Genomic DNA, 19,992 nt, shown 5'->3' with positions numbered 1-19,992 from the left:
CCCATCACTTCATGGGAAATAGATGGGGAAACAGTGGAAACAGTGTCAGACTTTATTTTTTTGGGCTCCAAAATCACTGCAGCTGGTGACTGCAGCCATGAAATTAAGACACTTACTCCTTGGAAGTAAAGTTATGACCAACCTAGATAGCATATTCCAAAGCAGACATTACTTTGTCAACAAATGTCCGTCTAGTCAAGGCTATGGTTTTTCCAGTAGTCATGTATGGATGTGAGAGTTGGACTGTGAAGAAAGCTGAGTGCCAAAGAACTGATGCTTTTGAACTGTGGGGTTGGAGAAGACTCTTGAGAGTCCCTTGGAGTGCAAGATCCAACTAGTCCATTCTGAAGATCAGCCCTGGGATTTCTTTGGAAGGAATGATGCTAAAGCTGAAACTCCAGTACTCTGGCCACCTGATGCGAAGAGTTGACTCATTGGAAAAGACTTTGATGCTGGGAGGGATTGGGGGCAGAAGGGGACGACAGAGGATGAGATGGCTGGATGGTATCACTGACTCGATGGATGTGAGTCTGAGTGAACTCTGGGAGTTGGTGATGGACAGGGAGGCCTGGCGTGCTGCGATTCATGGGGTCGCAAAGAATCGGACACAACTGAGCAACTGAACTGATAATACAAATGACATTGACCATGTGTGCTTAGTGAGAGGTTAGTATTTCTAGGGTTTGGATTCTTTTGGAGTAAGTTTAGATTTATAGGAAAACTGCCAAGACAGCAGAGTTCCCAAATCCCTCTCCATTTCCGTGAATGCCCTCATGTAACATGACCGTGGTATAGATCACACATGCCAGAACTAGGTCTGATTCTGGATTTCCCCAGCTTTCATCCATCCAGGTTACTATGACATTTAGTTGCCATATCTCCTTGGTTTCCTCCTGCGAGGCTTCTTTCCTTGGTTTTGACCTTAAAAAGTTTGAAGGAGTACTTCTCACATATTCTAGGTTAGGCTGTTTTTGAAGAATACCAGAGGTGAAGTACCCTCCTTCACACGTCAGTGGGTACATGGCATCACTGGCTGATAGGAAATCACTTGGTTATTAGGGTAGCATCTGCTGAGGTTCTCTGCTCTAGCGTTACTGTTTCCCGCTTCCCACACTCTAGAAGACAGTCATTAAATTCAGCCTACCTTCAAAAAGGAAAAGATTCAGCTCCATTTCCTGTAAGGGGGAGCATCTACATGTACTGTTTGGAATTCTGTAAAGAAGAGTATGTCCCTTCTTTCTATGAGTGATTTTTAAGAGTAATTTTAAAAGCCACTTTTTTAAAGTATGCATTACTTTTCTAAGAAGAAAACTCAGGACATAGGATCTAAGAACTACTTTATTTTGTATCTATATGAGAAGATGGATGTTCACTACTTGTATCATTTCCTGATGTACGTAAGTCAAGACATTATGCTGTATATCACCAAAAAACTGGAAGAAAAATCAACTATCAGGGAGCTCTACACAATTAATTATAAAAAGACAAGCAAGACATTGGATATTTGGGACCTTTTTTATTTTTATACACATGACAAGATTTTACACCAAGAATAGTCAGTTAAATAGTACAAATTTACATTCATGAGGAATGTTAAAAAAAATTCAACTAAAAAACCCACTTCTTCCTGTGACCACAATCCCAACATTTTACAGTGCGGAGGAGAAGGGGGCTGAGGGCGTAGGGGAGGGGGACACATCCAAAACAAGTCTCTCCCAAAAGAAATAAACTTCACATTCCCTCTCCACACAGGATCCAAATGGCAAGGGTATAATTTACAGTTCATCTTTTTCAGCTGTAGATTTCTGTGAAAACAGAAAAATCAGAATACATTAAAAACTAGCACAACAAACCTTTGCTCACTGAAGGTTCATGTATGGAAAAAATGGAAACAGATCCAGCCTGTTTCCATTATCTGATCTATAGGCTAGAATCTCAGCTTGCTAATCTGCAAAATAACCTAGAATCCAATAAGATCAATAGTCCCTGAACAATCAAAAATTTTAAATAGATTAATGTTACTGTAAGGCAGAAGCAACTGGCAAAGAACATGGAAGCACCGTGGACTAAGGAGTAATCTGCTTAAAAACACCTCAAGAATGGATGGCCTGGGCTTCCCCAGGTGGTTCAGGAATAAAGAATCCATTTGCCAATGCAGGAGACACGGGTTTGATTCCTGAGCTGGGAGTATCCCACATGCCACAGAGCAGCTGAGCTGCAACTGTTGAGTCTGTGCTTTGGAGCCCAGAAGCCCTAGCTACTAAGCCCATGTGCTGCAACTACTGAAGCCCCTGCTGTGCAACAAGAGGAGCCACTGTGATGAGGTGAATAAGCGCCTGCTCTCCACAGCTAGAGACAGTCTGCACAGCAGCAAAACCCCAGCACAGCCAATAAAAAGATTAAATAATGTTGCAGCTGCCAGTCCCTGCCTCCCTAGGCTCCTTCCCTGTTCAAAAATAGAAAGAATGAATGGCTAAACTAAGGAAGTAAAGGCAGTGGGGAGGATCAAAATACACGCTTTAAATAAAAAAGTGATTTGTCCCAGCTTTTTACTTTGCCTATTTCCTGACTCTGGCCATAGCTCTGACTTTGAAGAACTACAGATGCAAGGCCCCTCTTCGTTTGCTCTACCTCTGCTGTTTCCTGCTCTTCCTCATCTGTTCCTGCGTCCATCTCTTCCTCTTCGTCCTGCTCTGTGTCTTCTGCGGTGTCCTCTGTTGTTTCCTCGGGTTCTTCTTCGGGTTCTTCTTCAACCTAAGGGCAACATTTATGAGCCCATCAATGCATCCAACACCTTGGCTCTGTGTTCATTTTGTTCATTTAAATGTGTAAGATCATAATTAACTTCACTTCGGTTAATTCTGTTAACTACAAAACTATAGAGGAAACCCTATAATTAGAGTTAACAGTCACGCTAACAAAGGGAGACAGGCAAGGAAAGAAAATGGATGCAAAAGGGGAAATTTCTATTCATTTTTGGCACAGTGCCTGATACCGGGACTCAAACATTCAGTAAGTTACATCAAACCTTTGCATCAGGGTCGATGTTTAAGCTGAGGCGAAGCATTCTTTCTATTCTGTCTCCATATGCTTTAGTGTCTGGTAAAAGATACCCTGACCGCAGTGTTGCTGTTTCAAACAAAACTACAGCAAGATCCAAAACAGTTTTGTCATCTTCATCTTCCTGAAATGAAAGGAGTCACACACTTTATTAATACTAAAGGGTCCAAAGAAGTCAAATTAAAAGGAGTAAGGCCGTGATATTGCTCACCTTAACTCTTCGAAGCATGTCTCTAATCAGTGGGTGTCTGGGGTTAATTTCAAATGTTTTCTTCTGGCTGGCATAATAACTGTTACAGAGTAAAAATGAACGTTAACGAATCAAATTTGAGGGTCCATACATTTCCCATATTCTAGTATAACATATAATTACAGATAACTTTTTAAAAATCAAGACACGCTTATATATTGTTAAATCATGCTTTCCCTTTTAAAGGGCAATGTACATGGTTAGATCAAATAGTACAATGAAGAACTGCTTTATTTACTAATGAATCCCAAGTGTCTTTTGATGAGTGGATGAACTGATTTAATGTCCTGTTCATCCCCTCTTAATGTATTCACTATCATAACTGCAGCTGTGTCTCCCCAGAGTTCTGGAACAGAACAGGCTCTGGGTGCTGCTCAAGTAACACCTTCTCCATGATGCCTCAACCAATATGGTTCCAAGAAAAATGGCATCTTTTCACTAAGCTTGGCGGCAATACATTTTGGGTGTACTTTCATCATTGTTAGCGTCCTAGCTGTCCTCCATGACTGCCCTCCTTCCTACAGCTGCAGGCTGAGGACAGAAGGAACCCTTCTCCCTACATCTTGGCATACCTATCATACACACAGGACTTACAGAATTATGCCTTGATTTCTCTATCCTGACTAGTCTGAACACTGCAAAAAAGAGTAGTGATGTTTACTGCAGAGCATCAGTATATAGACACATTAGGTGCTCAAATGTTTATTGGATAGAATTATGACAATGTAAACTACACTTAGGAGAAGAATCCTTAAGCTATGCTTGGGGAAAAAAAGTGTGACAATAGGTAGCTAGTAAGAAGATAGTCCAGGTAGAAGAGAGAATAAAAGCAAGGAAGAAGTCATTTTCAAAACTATTGTTGTTACATTCAAATATAAACCTGAAATACATATTTCTTAAAAATAAAGGGTACCAAAGACCTAGTGTACCTCCAGTACTTGGTCCTTGAGTTCAATTGCTGGTTGTGCATCTTCTACCCTGTATTTAGTGGAGACTACTTGGTGGTAGAAGGGGTAATTAAAAAGGATTTAACTCATTTAAGAAATATAACTGTCATTAACTTCATCTTTAACTATTATTTGAAAAGGCAGTCCAGATACTAGGCCAAGCAGAAAATCTAATGCTGAAAGACATTATATGTAACAGATAAGAAAATTTCCATCTATATATAAAATACTAAATATAAACCACAAGTGCAAAACCTTTTCTTTAGTAATCTGATCATATTGTCAACTTCTCTATAATGGAGGGTGGTAGACACTTAAAACCCATTAGTTCTTTGTGCAGAAGCTGTGTTATCTTCTAATAGGAGGCTGGGCGAGAGCTTACATCCTGGCAGGGTCTTCCCTGAGGATGCTTACTTGGTTGAGATGTCCTTGCCTGTCTGGTATGCCTGGGCTTTCATGATCCTTTCCATGTTGCCAGACCACCCGTACTGGCTGGCTACCAGAGCACATGGAGATTCTGTCAGGCGCTGAGACACCACAGCCTTCTCGATCTTTGGAGGAGAAAGCGAAAGTTAGTTATCTCTAAATATCAACAGTAAAGGTTGTCAAGTAATTGCATTTCAACTCCTTACGGACTCATCACTTAAGATCACAAACAGGCAGATCAGAAAAGTACCTCTCATTAGATTCTTAGGAAAACTATCATTTCATAACTGAATTTCTTAGTCACAAATACTTAAACACAAACTTTCAAAAACAAAAACTTAAGTTTAACCTGTAAAATTTTAAGCTATTGTAAAAACAATATTAAATTATGAAAAACTTTCAGTTACAAAGGAAAAAAAAGTACCTACATACAGAATAATCACATATCCCTGTAATTCTTCAGCTCAATTTTAAGCTTGTCCTCCCAATAATGTAACAGTATTAAGTGTTCTGTGTAACTTTTAATGACTACAAAAGTAACCAGTTACAAAGTTTAATTTGCTAACAGAACAATACACAGATGCTAAAATTTTCAGTGTTTCTAATTTCTAGAATACCTTGTCCTTGAGGGCTTTATCTTTCATCCAGTTTAGCAGAGGCTCAAATTCTTTCTCAACTGCTTCACGACTCTCCTTACTTTTCTCACTTTCATCAAACTTCACTCCTTCTTTGGCAACATTCTGGAACCTCTTCCCATCGAACTCGGGAAGAGCCTGAATGCAGTATTCGTCCACAGGTTCTGTGAGATAAATCACTTCATAGCCCTTTTTCAGAAGTCGCTCAACAAAGGGAGAAGATTCGGCCTACAAAATTGAAAGAAGTAACACAAATTTCCAGTTTGGCCTTAGTATGTTTTCTTCATCCAAGTAGGTACGTTTACAGAGTATCAACAATCCCGTTTTATGGGTGGGGAATTGAGATGCAGAGAATATAAATGACTTTTTTCCTGTCAGTGACTGACCAGGTCTCAGAACTCTTTCATTTTACAAATTTTCCTTTTTTTCTCTCTCAAGAGTTGGCTATAAATCAATCCCTAGCTACATAGCAGATCAGTCGAAGTTTTCTCACCTCTTTCCTGCTGGCCCCAGCCATGAAGTAGATTTTGTCCTGCTTCTCCTTCATTCTTTCCACATACTGGTCTAGACTAGTCATGTCACTTGGATGATGAGAAGATTGGAATCTAAGAAGTTTGGCAAGACGTGTTCGATTTGAGTGATCTTCTATCACACCAAGCTTGATGTTGGTACCAAATTCTTTCCAAAAAGTATCATTGTATTTTTCATCAGCAATCTTTTTGATCATGTCCAGAGTTTTACGGACAAGCTTCTTTCTAATCACCTAAACAAAACGATAGAATAACTCATTAGAGAACTTCACCACAAACTTTTGAGAACCTACACTATGTAAGGTAGCAGGGGAGTAGTGGAGAAAGATACAAAGACACTGGTATTTATCAAGGGGGCAGGGGATGGCCAAGTATTCCTGTGTCAGACTGAATGGAAACTTAAGTTGTCAGTGGCAACAGTTACAAGATTGCTTTCATGTTTATATTCTAACTTAAGACCAGATGGTACATATATATGGGTGCTCACTGGACAGCTCTTTCAACTTCTATGTTTGAACATTTTTAAGGCACTCACCTTAAGCAGTTTATGTTGCTGAAGAGTCTCACGGGAAACATTCAAGGGGAGATCATCCGAGTCCACCTGCAGACAGCAAAAGTTCAGCGGGCAATACAAACATCAGAGAAAAACAAAACCAACCAACCGACCAAAAAAAACCCCACTTTCAGACCCCCACTCTACTCCCCTCTTCCCCGAATAACCTCCAGATACTTACAACACCCTTGACAAAATTCAGGTACTTGGGCATCATATCATGGAAATCGTCTGTGATGAATACTCGGCGCACATACAGCTAAAGTGGAGACCAAAAAAACCAAAGGTCACTTTCTGGAAATCATGCTTCCAAATTTTAAACTCAGTTTGTACTATTTAAAAACTCACCTTAATGTAATCGCTCTTCTTGGATCCATATTCATCAAACAGACCACGTGGGGCAGATGTGGGTACGAATAAAATTGACTTGAAGGTAACTTCCCCTTCAGCAGTAAAGTGGATATATGCCATGGGGTCATCGCTTTCCTAGAAAGTTGGTATCTTGGTCATTCAAAAGCCACAAGGAAAAGGCAGTGCAAAGTAAGCAACATAGGGTGTGGTACACGTGCAGTTTAATAGTCAACTAACAAAAAAGTTCCTTTACCAAAAAAGTGAAGGGGAGAGGAAGGCAAAGAGGGAAGAAGAAACAGTTAAGACTGCACTTCTAACTGGCTGGACACGGCTCTTCTGATGTGGCTGTCAATAACGTTTCTCTATTGCCTACCCCTGGGAAGGATGGCTGAGTCTAGGTTCTACACACGTGTTAGGATAGGGCAGGAAAACCACCATCTTGTCTAAATGACAAAATGACATAAGAAATTTCGTGAGTGTACTGTTCAAATAAAAAAGTACTCAGCAACAGATTTCTTCTAAGAAACTTGGACTGCAGCAGTGGATCCTAGAGGTATGTAAAGACAGAAAATTCCTGTATTATCCATACTGAGCACCTGAAATGTAGCTAGTCCACACTGAGATGTGTTGGTCAGTGTAAGACATACATCAGACTTTGATAATGTAGCACCAACAAATATCCCACAAAAAATCCCTATCAAACAAAAAACCAAAAAGGATCAATTTTTTGTATTGATTACCTGTTGAAATACTATTGGATATACTGGGTTAAAAAATATATATACTATTAAAAGTTAACTTGGCCTGTTTCAATTTTTTTTTTAATGTAGCCTCTAAAAGACTTATAATCACACAGTGCTCACATATTTCTAATATAGCTGTTAAGATGAAAGTACCTCTATATACGCTAGGATTTTAGGTTACATGAGAATGAAAAAGGAGGCAGAAGCAAGGCAAAGGTTTTAGAGGTAAAGCTTAAAGAGTAGTTGGATGTTATCGTAAGGGAAACAAAGGTTAAGTAACAAATCAGCAGATGGAATAAAGAATAAAGAACAATCAGAGTCCAGTAGCGAGATCTAGACCAGGGGTTGGCAAACTCTGGTTGCCACTCACAAGAAATTTCATCAGGACACAACCTCATCATATACTGTCTATGGCTGCTTTCAAACTACGGATAGGAGAGTTCTGACATGTCACAGATCCTATAGTTCATGAGCTGAAAATATTTACTAGCTGACTCTTTAACTAAAGGTCTGCTGATTCCTGATCTAGGCTAAAAATATAGATTAGAGAACCCCGAGAAGGAGCTGGAGCCTGAATCTACAACAGTGGTTAACACTGCATGAAGGACAGAGTTTTCTCTAGCCATGCTAAGTTCATTAAATTGTTCTATTTGTACAAAATGCTGTTTGAGAAAACATTAACTTGAAACCATCTTGGTCAAAGCTAGTTTTAGATTCTAAGAGTTATAAGAAATGATCAGTTTAAAAAAAAAAGGCAGGGCAACAGATTCAGTCATCATTTCTAGGCATGGCCTCAAAATAAATGTTTGACGTTGTAAACAAGCCTTTAAGATTATGATAAAAGCCATTCAATAGCATGATTTTATGCCTTATAGGTTCTGTAGCGAAAGTCAAGCATCTACTGACGTAAGTGGTTCTTAATCATTTTTGTAGCATAGACCCTTGGTGATCTAGTCTGCTGCTGCTGCTGCCAGGTTGCTTCAGTCATGTCCGACTCTGTGCGACCCCCGAGACAGCGGCCCATCAGGCTCCCCCATTCCTGGTATTCTCCAGGCAAGAACACGGGAGTAGGCTGCCATTTCCTTCTCCAATGTATGAAAGTGAAAAGTGAAAGTGAAGTCGCTCAGTCGTGTCCGACTCCTAGCGACCCCATGGACTGCAGCCTACCAGGCTCCTCCGTCCATGGGATTTTCCAGGCAAGAGTACTGGAGTGGGGTGCCAGTCTGGAAGCCTATAAATTTCATCTCAGAGTAAAGTTTTTAGTGCATAATATAAAACACACAGGATTAAAAAGGAAACTGGTTGTGCTGAAATAGTTATAAACCTGTTTTTAAACCTATTTTTGATATAGGGATGTTTTCTTATCACATTATTTTAAAATAACATTTACCTTTGAAAATGATTTGTAGAAAGCTTTGTATTCATCCTCCTCTACTTCTTTCGATGGTCTCTGCCATATGGGTTTGATATCATTCATCAGTTCCCAATCCCAGACAGTTTTTTCAACCTGAAGTTACAGTATTTGATTAGTTTCTCCTAACAGGTACACCAATGGTATCAATAGTTATACTACAATAACTACAGCTTTAGAACATTTCAAAATAATATTAATATAGGGTATCTCTATTATAATATAGTTCCTGCCAAATGGATCAAAATTTTTTTTAAAGGGCTTCTCTGGTGGTCCAGTGGTTAAGAATCTGCCTTGCAATTCAAGGAACACTGGTTTGATCCTGGTCTGGGAAGATCCCACATGCCATGAAGTAACTAAGCCTGGGCTCCACAACTGAGACCCATAACAGCCAAATAAATAAATAAATATTTAAAAGTAGAAACAAAACAAAAAAAAATGTTTTTAAGTATCTTTCTAAATATTTAAGACTGATATTTAATACAACAAAGGCAAATGGTTATCATAATAATTGGTAACAATCCAATTAAGATTTTTTTCAGTTATTTTTAACTAGCTAAAATGTTATTTCTTGAATATATGTTTTGAGGTTATAAGGATATACATATTATGTATTTCTATTTCATGATGTACAGAAATCCAACATCTTATATATTTCTCAAAATTCACCATTACTTCTACCTACTCTGCTACCTGAACAGACCAGAGAATCAATTTAATAGTTCATATCTAGGTGACAAAAGATGCAAAAAGATTTCAAGATTTTAAAATTCAAAACTTTTATCATAAGCCACCAGTCCTGGGCAATATATAGAAGTCAGAGAACTATTCATAAAAATGATTTGCATTTGCTACTTAAAATTTTCTAGGGAGAGAAAACACACACAAACAGCTTGGATTTTAAAAGCTGGGCCTGCAGACTCCTTGAAAAAATAAGATCATGAAGAACTGAAGCTTCCATCACTCTGTGCATACCTGGGTTTCTGTGTTTTTTCTAACATAATCTAAAAAACATTTTCCACCTTTGTTCTCCCCGCTCCCCTGCCTCGGTTTTATCGAGATACAATTGAGATCATTACTATACGAGTTGCAGGTGTACAACATAAAGGTTTACACATATTGTGAAAATGATGACCATAGTAAGCTAACCTCCATCATCTCATATAGATGAGAATAAAAGAATAAACAATTTTAAGAAATGGACCAAAAGAAAAAAAATCTCCTTATAATGAGAACTCTCCAGAATTAAGACTCTTGACAGCTTTTCCATACATCACAGACCAGTGTTGGCTCCACCACACTATCTTACATCCCTAGCGCTCATTTATAACTGGAAGTCTGTATCTTTTGGCCACCTTCCTCAAACCCAAACCCCTCTCCTGCAACAAGAAATCTTACCCCTTTTCCTAGGAATCGGGTACCTTATAACCTAAACAATATTTTAAGTAGGAGGATGAACCGGGCTTACTTTTTTAGTTTTTGGTTTCTTTTCGTCTTCTTCTTCTTCTACGGCAGCTTCATCATCAGATTCTTCTTTATCTTCTTTTGCTGCTTCTTCTTCTTCGGCAGGTTCCTCAACCGTTTCAGTCTGTTTATGTAGAAAATAGAATGATGGTTAAGCTAATGTTTCATAATTCTTGATTTTATTCTATAGGATATGAAACAAAATTACAGCTCAAAAAAATAGTCTTCAGTAAGAAAATACTAAGTATCCTGCATTAGAAGAACCACATTTAATCTTCATTCTTTATGTGTTAAATATTTAAATATGTCCAAGGTAATATAGATATATAAACTTTATTCATATAAATTTACCTTGCTGCTCCATACATAAATAGGAAAGTTTATGAACTGTGAATATTTTTTCACGAGGTTTTTAATTGTATCCAATTCAAGGTAATCAGATGCTTCTTCTTTTAAAACAAGGCTGCAAGGAAAATAAGACATTTAGAGACACGCCATTATTTGAAAGTGCTGATTATAAATTTGTGTAAATATTCATTTGACTATAATAGCCAACTGTGCATAACCCACAAAGTCCCCATTATTCATGTTAAGAACTCTTATCACCAATAAAGGTTTGTGAGCTAAATATACCAAATATGGGTATAGTAAAAGGAAGAATCTTTTTTGCACTCCCTCCCTCATGTGGAAAACATTCTTCATTATAAGCAAAAAATGAAAAGGTTTCCAACCTCCTCAATGTGCTGGATTTTTTTTCATCTGAAGAACAGAAATCTTAAGCTAGCTGAAGGTGGGAAGTTGCTGCAATATTCTGGAGAAAAGTAGAATCATACACATTCTACTAGCTTCCCTGGAAATCAACTGATTACATACTATAGACAGTTAACCCCTAATAAAAACACGTTCCTTAAGAAAAAGCTAGAGGGCATCTCTGATGGCTCCGCAGTAAAGAATTCACATGCCAACGCAACAGTCATGGTTTTGATCCCTGATCCAGGAAGATCCCACATGCCGTGGAACAACTAAGCCTGTACATCACTACTATTGATCCGGTGCTCCAGAGCCTGGGCGCTGCAACTACTGAGCCCACGTGTCCTAGAGCCCATGTTCTACAACAAGAGAAGCCACAGCAATGAGAAGCCCACGCACCATGACTAGTAGACCCTGTTCACCGCAACTACAGAAAAGCCTGCGCAGCAACAAAGACCCAGCACAGTCAAAAATAAATAAATGAATTTATTTTAAAATAATAGCTAGAACATTAATCTGAACTACTGTTTATTTGCACTAGACAAAACAGGAGCCACCCACCTGTTACATGTGATTATTTGTTAATAGTTAAAAGTCAGTTATAGTCAGTTATAGTCATAACAGTTAAAGTCAGTTCTTTAGTTAAATCGCCACATTCCAAGTCAACAGTCACATGTGGTAAGTAGCTGCCATACTGGACGGAGTAATGAACGACCATGTCTACCACAGAAAGTTCTATCAGGAACAGCACTGACTGAGATTATAATTTTAGTACCGAAAACTGCAGCACTGCTTCCTCTTCTTCCTTACCACCCTTTCTGCAAACATCTCCTCCACCCACCAAAAATAACAGCCACATCATACTCTCAAACACAGTGGGTAGCCCATATCTTGATATTTGTGCTCCCAATAAAAATGGAGAATTAAAAAAAAAAAAAAAGGAGAATCCATGGTCCCCTCCTTGCCTCAAAAAGCGTATAGGAGTTTCCAGCAACAAGAAATTTCATCAGGACACAACCTCATCATATACTGTCTATGACTGCTTTCAAACTATGGATAGGAGAGTTCTGACATGTTCATGAGCTGAAAATATTTACTAGCTGACTCTTTAATTAAAAGTCTGCTGACTCCTGATCTTGGCTAAAAATATAGATTAGAGAAGCCGGAGAAGGAGCCAGAGTCTGAATCCACAACAGTGGTTAAGACTGCATGATGGACACAGGACATATAGAGGGCTAAAAGTGAACTTCTGAAGAAAAGAGACCATCAACATTTAAGAAACAGGCAAAGGAAATTAAAAAAAAAAAATGATGCTGGGTACTGAGTGGATTGTCTTAAGGAGTGAGCAGTAAAATGCAAATTCTGTAGAAAACACAAAAGAAAAACTCCAAAAAAAACAAAAGAGAGAAAGAGAAGCTATTGCTGGGGATCACAGCAACTAAAATAAGCCTGAAGCCACTGGATTTAGCAACAAGGAATACTGGTAATTTATTTCCATGGAAAAGTGGTGGATAAAGTCAAAATACCATGGGCTGAGGGGGGAACAGAAGGTGAAGTAGCAGCAAAGGCAAGTATGCTTTTTCGAAACACCCAACAGTAGGAAAGAAAACGGGAGAGCACGTGCCTGACAGCAGAATGGTGCATCACCTGCCTGCCCCCTCCTTCTCCTAGAGAGACTTCAATACATTTACACTTTGATGGCAAAGAGGAAGGTGTTCAGCAAAGGCTGACTTTAAAAGACGCACTAGTAATTAATTCTCTCATCTCTGAGGAGATGGCGTGAGAGACAACAGATAAGAAGCAGTGACTAGCTTTAGGGAGAAATGTAGAATACGCCCTTCATGATAGGAGGAGGGGCAGAAGCCATTTTATGTTAGCATTTACAAGATGCTGATTTCATGATCTCATTTATGCTTCACTAAATCTCCCCTAAGTGGTGGCTCATTAAGGGTAAGAACAGGAGTAGGGAGGGAACAATTGTCTGACAGCCTCCACTTTACTGGTCCAATATTAAGATGAAGTAACTTGTAGGTAGGGCAAGATCTTGACCTTGCTACTTCTTTGCCTTTGCTCTTTCCCCTTTGGCCATTCTAGACCTTCAGTTCCTCAAATGTGCCTCTGAAACTGTCCAATGTGCAGTGCTTGCTGCCTAGAACGTCTGACCCTAACTCAAAACCATTTCAGAAAGACCTTCTGATAAGGGGGTTTTCCCTTAGCTTCCTTTCTGGCATTTGCTCTTCTGAAATTATTTCATGTGTTTTCTTTCTTAGTTGAATGAGCCATGTGAAAGGAGGAACAGCCACTGTCTTACTCTCCACTGCAGCCCTAAACTCTAGCAGTTAATAGACTGCTAATAGCAAGTTAATAGCAAGTATCCACTGAGTGAATTGGTGGGGTAGGCCTTGAAGAAAAAAGGCAATTTTGCCCAAGGAAAGGAGAACTTGTTGTAAAGTTTCATTTACTGACCAACCATCCATACTACTTCATGAAAACTGTCCTGATGACCCTTATCCATTCATACAAATATCTGCCAGTCATACATTAGCCACGGGGAATGGAGTATCAACAAAATGTTTGCTCGTGTGGAACTTGTATCTATACATCTCACCTGTCTCTTAGCAACACAAGACATGAACACCTCTTGGGACATCATTTTCTATCTTTCTAGTTAAGAGATGTGATTTACCTGTATTCTCCTACCACCTAACAGAGAGGGCACTTGGGTATAACCATCAGTGATGCCTCCTTAAGAGATCAGGATATGTGAATGTTAATAACAAAGGGAGGGAAAAGTAAGTTTAGAATGAAAAATTAGTAAAAATACTAAAATGCAGTTGTCTAGTTTTTATTAAAGGAAAATTTGTGACAGTGAAGGCAAAAAATGTCTTCTGGGATGAAGAAAACGTTGAAATGATAAGATATATGTTTGTTTCCGACCTGCATATTTAAAAATCAGTTATACTGAGACAATTTTAAACTGAATTAAGAAAAAAAGGAAAAAGCAGGGCTGTTGGCAGAACTGGGTAAGTCAACTGACTTCTAATTGGAATTTCTTTATCTCTATAATGAGAAAAAAAACCAAAAGCAAGAAAGCTGTCCTGTCTCCTGTCTGCTTCACACTTCACAGTGCTGTAAGCACCGGGAGATACTGGGCCTAAGATTTGCCTTGTTTACACCAACAATAGTTACTGGCTTGGGATTTCCCTGGAGGCCCAGTGATTAAGACTCCAAGCTTCTACTGCAGGGGATACGGGTTTGAACCCTGGTTGGGGGCAGGAGGAAAAGGGGACGACAGAGGATGAGATGGCTGGATGGCATCACCGACTCGATGGATGTCAGTCTGAGTGAACTCCGGGAGTTGGTGATGGACAGGGAGGCCTGGAGTGCTGCGATTCATGGGGTCGCAGAGGGTCAGACACGACTGAGCGACTGAACTGAACCGGGGAACTCAGATCAGATCCCAAACGCCTTGGGGCAACTAAGTAACTAGAAAGCCCATGCACTGCAACAAGAGAAGCCCATGCATGGCAACCACTGAGCCCACGTGCTTGAGAGCCTGTGCTCCACAATAAGAGAAGCCCTTGTAACTCAATGCAGTGCCCCTGGTCCCACAAAGGTGGCGACTTAAATTCCACTTCAAATTCGATGACTTGTAACTCTCCTCACTCATGTCTGACCCTTTGCAACCTCATGGACTGCAGCCTGCCTGGCTCCTTGGTCCATGGGATTCTCTAGGCAAGAATACTGGAATGGGTAGCCATTCCCTCTCCAGAGGATCTTCCCAACCCAGGGAATGAACAAGGGTCTCGGCATTGCAGGCAGATTCTTTACCATCTGAGCCACCAGGCAAGATCTAACTATCCTCCAGTGAGATATTTTCTTCCAGAGAATTTTCATTACTCTCTTTCAAGTCCTTTATCTGTACCTGTTCTCTCTAAACCGCCCCCAACCCTAGTTACAATCTTGAATATTTTCAACAGTTACCCAGGTTACTGAGAGTCTCTTCTCAACTGGCCCTGCCATCCTCCACACCACCTTCAGAAAACTTTAAAAACTTCATTACAATTTCAATGAGTAACTGCCACTGCCTGAAATGCATCCCTTGAATCTTGTCAACACATTGTATTGCCATGCCCTTATCCACAATGCTCCTCAGACTGCCACCACTTTTCTGAGTCCTGCTTCCCTGGAAAACGGAGAAGCCACCTGGCTGAGTCCTCTGATGTGCCTTCAGCCGGAAGAGCTAACCCTTCCTACTTGATGCCCTCCATTGACAGCAGCCACCATAACTCTGGGTCTGGTCCTTACCAAGGTCTCAAAACACTTAATGTGATGAGAACTGGTCTCACATTCCTCATTTTTACAGGCAAAGAAATTAAGGCTCAGAATAGGCCATTGGCTCAGAGAGCTAGAATGGGAGAGTCCAGAGCCTGGCTATGGCTATTAATTCTCATTAGGAGTGAGTAATACTCACGTAATGGTTGTTCCCCGTCCGAGAGTGTTTCCTCTGGGGTCAGCGATTACAGAAAATTCATTGGAGTCGGACTCCCAGATGTGCTGAGTGTCATTGTTGTGTTTCGATGTGACAATAACTTTATCTGCCACAAGGAAGGCAGAATAGAAACCAACACCAAACTGACCGATCAGTTCTGACGTTGACTGGCCATCTTCTTGTGCCTCAGTCATTTTGTTTAAAAACTCACTTGTCCCAGACTTGGCTATGGTGCCAAGGTTTTTCACTAACTCCTCCCGGGTCATTCCTACACCAGTGTCTGTGACGTGGAGCAGGTTCTTCTCCTTATCACACTAAAACCAAGAACAAGACAATTATACTTGCTTAATACTCACAATATGGAAAGGAAACACTCAGCTATATGCTGAGAAGCTATCAGCTTTGAAGCACATCAATCCCAATACAGAAAAAAACCTGAACTCCTTCCCTCCTTCAGAAGTGTTTTATGGTCTTTTCAAAAAGCATACACCTTAAGTACAAACATCTTTCTTTACAGAGAAGAATTTTAAGTTTAGTGTATTTGATAAAGTATCGATCAATGTAAGAGGGCAAGGACCAGTCTAAATGTCAATGGGCAGAGATAGACCTAAACAGAACAAGTTATTTAAGGGGAAAAAAAAAAAATCAAGAAAAATAAAATTTTATGTTTTCTCTATTTCACTGATAGAAGATAAAAGGATCTGAAACTTAAATGATTTCTGTCTTTTCTGTCTTTGTAATCTGTGGGAATCAATGTTCTTCACTAAATATTCCCAGCTCTCTGCCTTCCAGAAATATTACCAGAATGTATTTCCCTCACTGATAGTTGGTTAAGGCCATGTGACAAGTTCTGGCTAATGAGTTACAAGTGGGAATCAAAAGCATGGCTTTCAGGCTGGAGCCTTTAACTGGTGTGAGACCCACCAAGCTTTCTTTGCACCATGACAACCAGCTACACTCCAGATGGCAGCTGCTCCATCAGCTTGTGTCCTAGGGTGAGGATGATGCAAAGCAGAGGCCCCAAGGCAGCCTGTGATTAATGACTTAAGCCAGGGGTTGGCAAATTTTTTCTGGAAAAGAACCAGAGAGTATCTTAGGCTTTGCAGGCCGTATGGTCTCTGTCAAAAGCAGTCACAGATATTTCACAAATGGGCATGGCTATGTTCCAATAAAACTTTATCTATAAAAACAGGCAGCAGGTTGGATTTGGCCCACAGGCCATATTTGACTGACCCCTGATTTAAGTCCCTGACAGTCTGGTAGTTAACCGTTACTGCCCCTAACCTAGTCTACCTTGACTGACAATGGATTCCCTATCTCTAAGAGTTCTTTCTACTTTAAAATTGTTCTAAGCTTACCTTAATTTTAACTGTCAACTCCTCATTTCCAGCAAGAGCAGTTTCATCAGTCAGTGATATTAGTCTTATCTTATCTAAAGCATCAGAAGCATTTGAAATCAGTTCTCGCAGGAAAATCTAAATGGAAGCCAGATTAATACACACTTCGATTAGCCTCAAAATACATGACATCAAACTTAACGTCAAATTCATTTCTCCTCTGTACTCTGAAAAAACTCTCTTTAAGGACTAGACTTATTATGGTACAAGGGTGGCTTTACTCTCTTGGTAAAAGGAGATACAGTTTTTTACACAAAGAACTGGAACAACTATATGGAACACTTGAACTGGTTAGAGTAGTTACTACTCTATTTCCCTTCTTAGTGACCTTATTAATGTATTCAATACTTGAGGCTCAGTTTGTATGAATGTCCTTAAGACTCACAACTATTCAGCAGGCCATGAACACAACTGGAGGGGAAAGGGAGAAAGATGGAAAAATGTCTCTCCCCCTTCCCACAAATACAAATAGGTATCTAGTAGCCATTCGTGCACATGCTGGGTCTTTAAACTTTGACAACTATTTGTTTGGAATTACTATTACGTAAGAATATTAACTATTGGCTTTCCTGGTAGTTCAGTGGTAAAGAAATCTGCCTCCAAGGCAGGAGTTACAGGTTTGATTCCTGGGTCAGGAAGATTCCCTGGAGAAGGAAATGGCAACCCACTCCAGCATTTTTGCCTGGGAAATCCCATGGACAGAGGAGCCTGGTAGGTCACAAAGAGTCACACATGGCTTAGGGACTACACAATTAAACAGCAACAAAGCACATTAACTGTGAAAGTCATCAAGTTAGCTCCCATACAGAAACAAAATAACATCATAACCACGGGCTGCTTACCTCTTTATTTTTATACAATGAATTGATGATGAGTTTCATCATTCTGTTAACTTCAGCTTGGAAGGCAAACTTTTCTGATTTCTCTCTGAGTTCTCTTATTTGGGATGCATTTAATCCATCCAACTGAATAGCTTCTTCCTCTCTGAGGAAAAAAATTTGATCAACTAATACTGCATTACTTAGTTCCTTCCAAAAATACAGCATCTGTGATGAAAGCACAATGGTCTTAAGGGTTGAAAGGATAAAAAGGAAACCTTTATATTACCAGCCTACCATCTCACTATTATTTTTCCACAATGATAGGTTACTTTTAATACCAAGCTGGAAATACTCTATGCTTAAAACTGTCAGAAAAGTGAACCCAACTTTCCTCTGCTATAAAGCAAAGTCACACACATTTCTATTCCCCTCACATGGGACACATGCCGGGGAGACTCTGGCTTCTAAGGGTCTACAAAGTTTTAAGCCCTAAAAGGCTGAATGAAAACATTGCTCAACAGACATAAATTTTTTAAATTACAAAGTGTACACACTTACTGAGTATACAACCAGTCTTTTTTAAGATCTTAGCAAGGCTATCCTGCTAGTGTTCTGAAATAGTTATCAAAATAGTTTTCAAGGGGATTAATTCATCTTATTCTGACCAGTCATTCTTAGGGGCAAAGTCAGGAGATACTATGTATGCACACAGTTGCTACCCCTAAGGGCTTTATTTTTCACCTATTTAAATTCAGAGTACTTCTGGGCCTTTGGAGAAGAGATACAAAGAAGCTACTTCCTTCCAGGTTCCCAAGGGGTTATATGTATAGCTTCAGAAGAACACAAACCTCTGTACTACTTCATCATCTGTCCTTGAGCCTTCTCTACTTTTACCCAGATCTTCTTCCACTGTCCCATCCACATCCACTTCATCGTCAGCCCGCACTGACCCTGAAGGAAGATTTAACATCAGAAAACTTTCACACATCGTTGCTTCATGTACTTCTCATGAAGTGGCAAGATGGAACAGGGCCAGGATAGGGGTTGCAAAATTCACTTGGTAAATACTGGAGCCGGCGATGGAAGAACGGATCCACTAGTTTAAATAACCGATGTAAACCCAAGTCGGCATATTTCTTATTTCAGTTCAGACACTGAGGTACCTCAGGAGATGGAAGCGTCCATCACCTCTAAAAGGGTAGCCCCAGGATCCTTTATAAATACTGTTTAGCCGACTTGATACCAGGTCTTTTCTACATTCACACGTGTTGCGCGCAGGCCGAGACAAGGCCTCCAAATTGACCATGCCAAAACTTAGGCCTTCAATATCACAGGTCAGAAAGCAAAATGGGTTTGTGGAACCTCTAGCGAGGAGAACTGAAATTGGCCCCAGGGGCCTGAGAAAGGGAACATGATAAGAGATTTTAGGACCTTAAGGAGCTAGAGTAAAAGTGAATCAAATCGCTGACACTGCCGGTCTGCTGCCCCAGGGCCCCACGCTCCAAGCCCAGCAGCTAAGAAAGGAAACGCGTTGGCGAGGAGACTAGGGGTGGGGGGGGTGCCCTCAAACTCTGATGATCAAAGGTTGCGGCGTCTGACAAAAGTCCTCCGGAAAAGGCACAAGCGATGCTCTTAGGGGGCGCGAGCCCGAGGGAGGCCCCACCCCGAGGAAGCTGAGACTGCTAGGAGCGGATACCAGATCTTAAGGGATTTAAACGACTCCGGGCCCCTTTTATGCTTCCAGAAGGTGACAGAAAAGGAAATCCGCCAAACCTCTTTCGAGGAAGAGCGATGGACACCCCATCTGCTCAAACCCTAACCCTGTTATCCCCTCCTCCCAGGCTCAACGCCCCCAGAACCTTCGAGAAGAAGCCGCGCTTGAGGGGGGGGGGGGCGTCCCGGGGTGCCCGCTCCTCCAGGATCACTCACCGAAGGTCAGCAGGACGCAGCAGAGGCCCAGCACCCACAGGACCCTCATGGCGCACGGCCGGTGAGTCTCAAGTCCCCTTTGAGCTCAGGAGCCGCCTCCGCCCCCCTCCTACGCCGGAGTTCCGAGGCTTACACCTCAAGCCGCGCGATCCGCCCACTACCCCCCGAGCAGGTCCGGCCGCTTTTCACCCCCACTTCTCGCGGGCGGGGGACGGGAAACACGAACCCACCAA

General features: G+C 40.7%; 1 protein-coding gene across 1 annotated transcript; it reads right to left on the bottom strand.

Moving 5' to 3' along the window:
* Nucleotides 1,502-19,989, bottom strand: HSP90B1 (heat shock protein 90 beta family member 1). The gene is made up of 18 exons (XM_018048184.1): nucleotides 19,760-19,989; nucleotides 18,679-18,781; nucleotides 17,852-17,993; nucleotides 16,971-17,087; nucleotides 15,595-15,926; nucleotides 10,722-10,833; nucleotides 10,375-10,494; nucleotides 8,886-9,002; nucleotides 6,750-6,887; nucleotides 6,583-6,660; nucleotides 6,384-6,449; nucleotides 5,812-6,081; nucleotides 5,301-5,546; nucleotides 4,672-4,808; nucleotides 3,272-3,350; nucleotides 3,029-3,184; nucleotides 2,632-2,754; nucleotides 1,502-1,805 (listed from the first exon to the last, which is right to left on the bottom strand). The coding sequence occupies exons 1-18, from the start codon at nucleotides 19,806-19,808 to the stop codon at nucleotides 1,776-1,778; spliced, it is 2,415 nt and encodes an 804-aa protein (XP_017903673.1). The 5' UTR covers nucleotides 19,809-19,989; the 3' UTR covers nucleotides 1,502-1,775.

This window comes from Capra hircus, chromosome 5 (assembly GCF_001704415.2).
Source record: "Capra hircus breed San Clemente chromosome 5, ASM170441v1, whole genome shotgun sequence".
In the NCBI taxonomy this organism is placed as follows: Eukaryota; Metazoa; Chordata; class Mammalia; order Artiodactyla; family Bovidae; genus Capra; species Capra hircus.
Note: the sequence above shows the minus strand (reverse complement) of the source record. Positions and strands in the feature narration are given on the sequence as shown.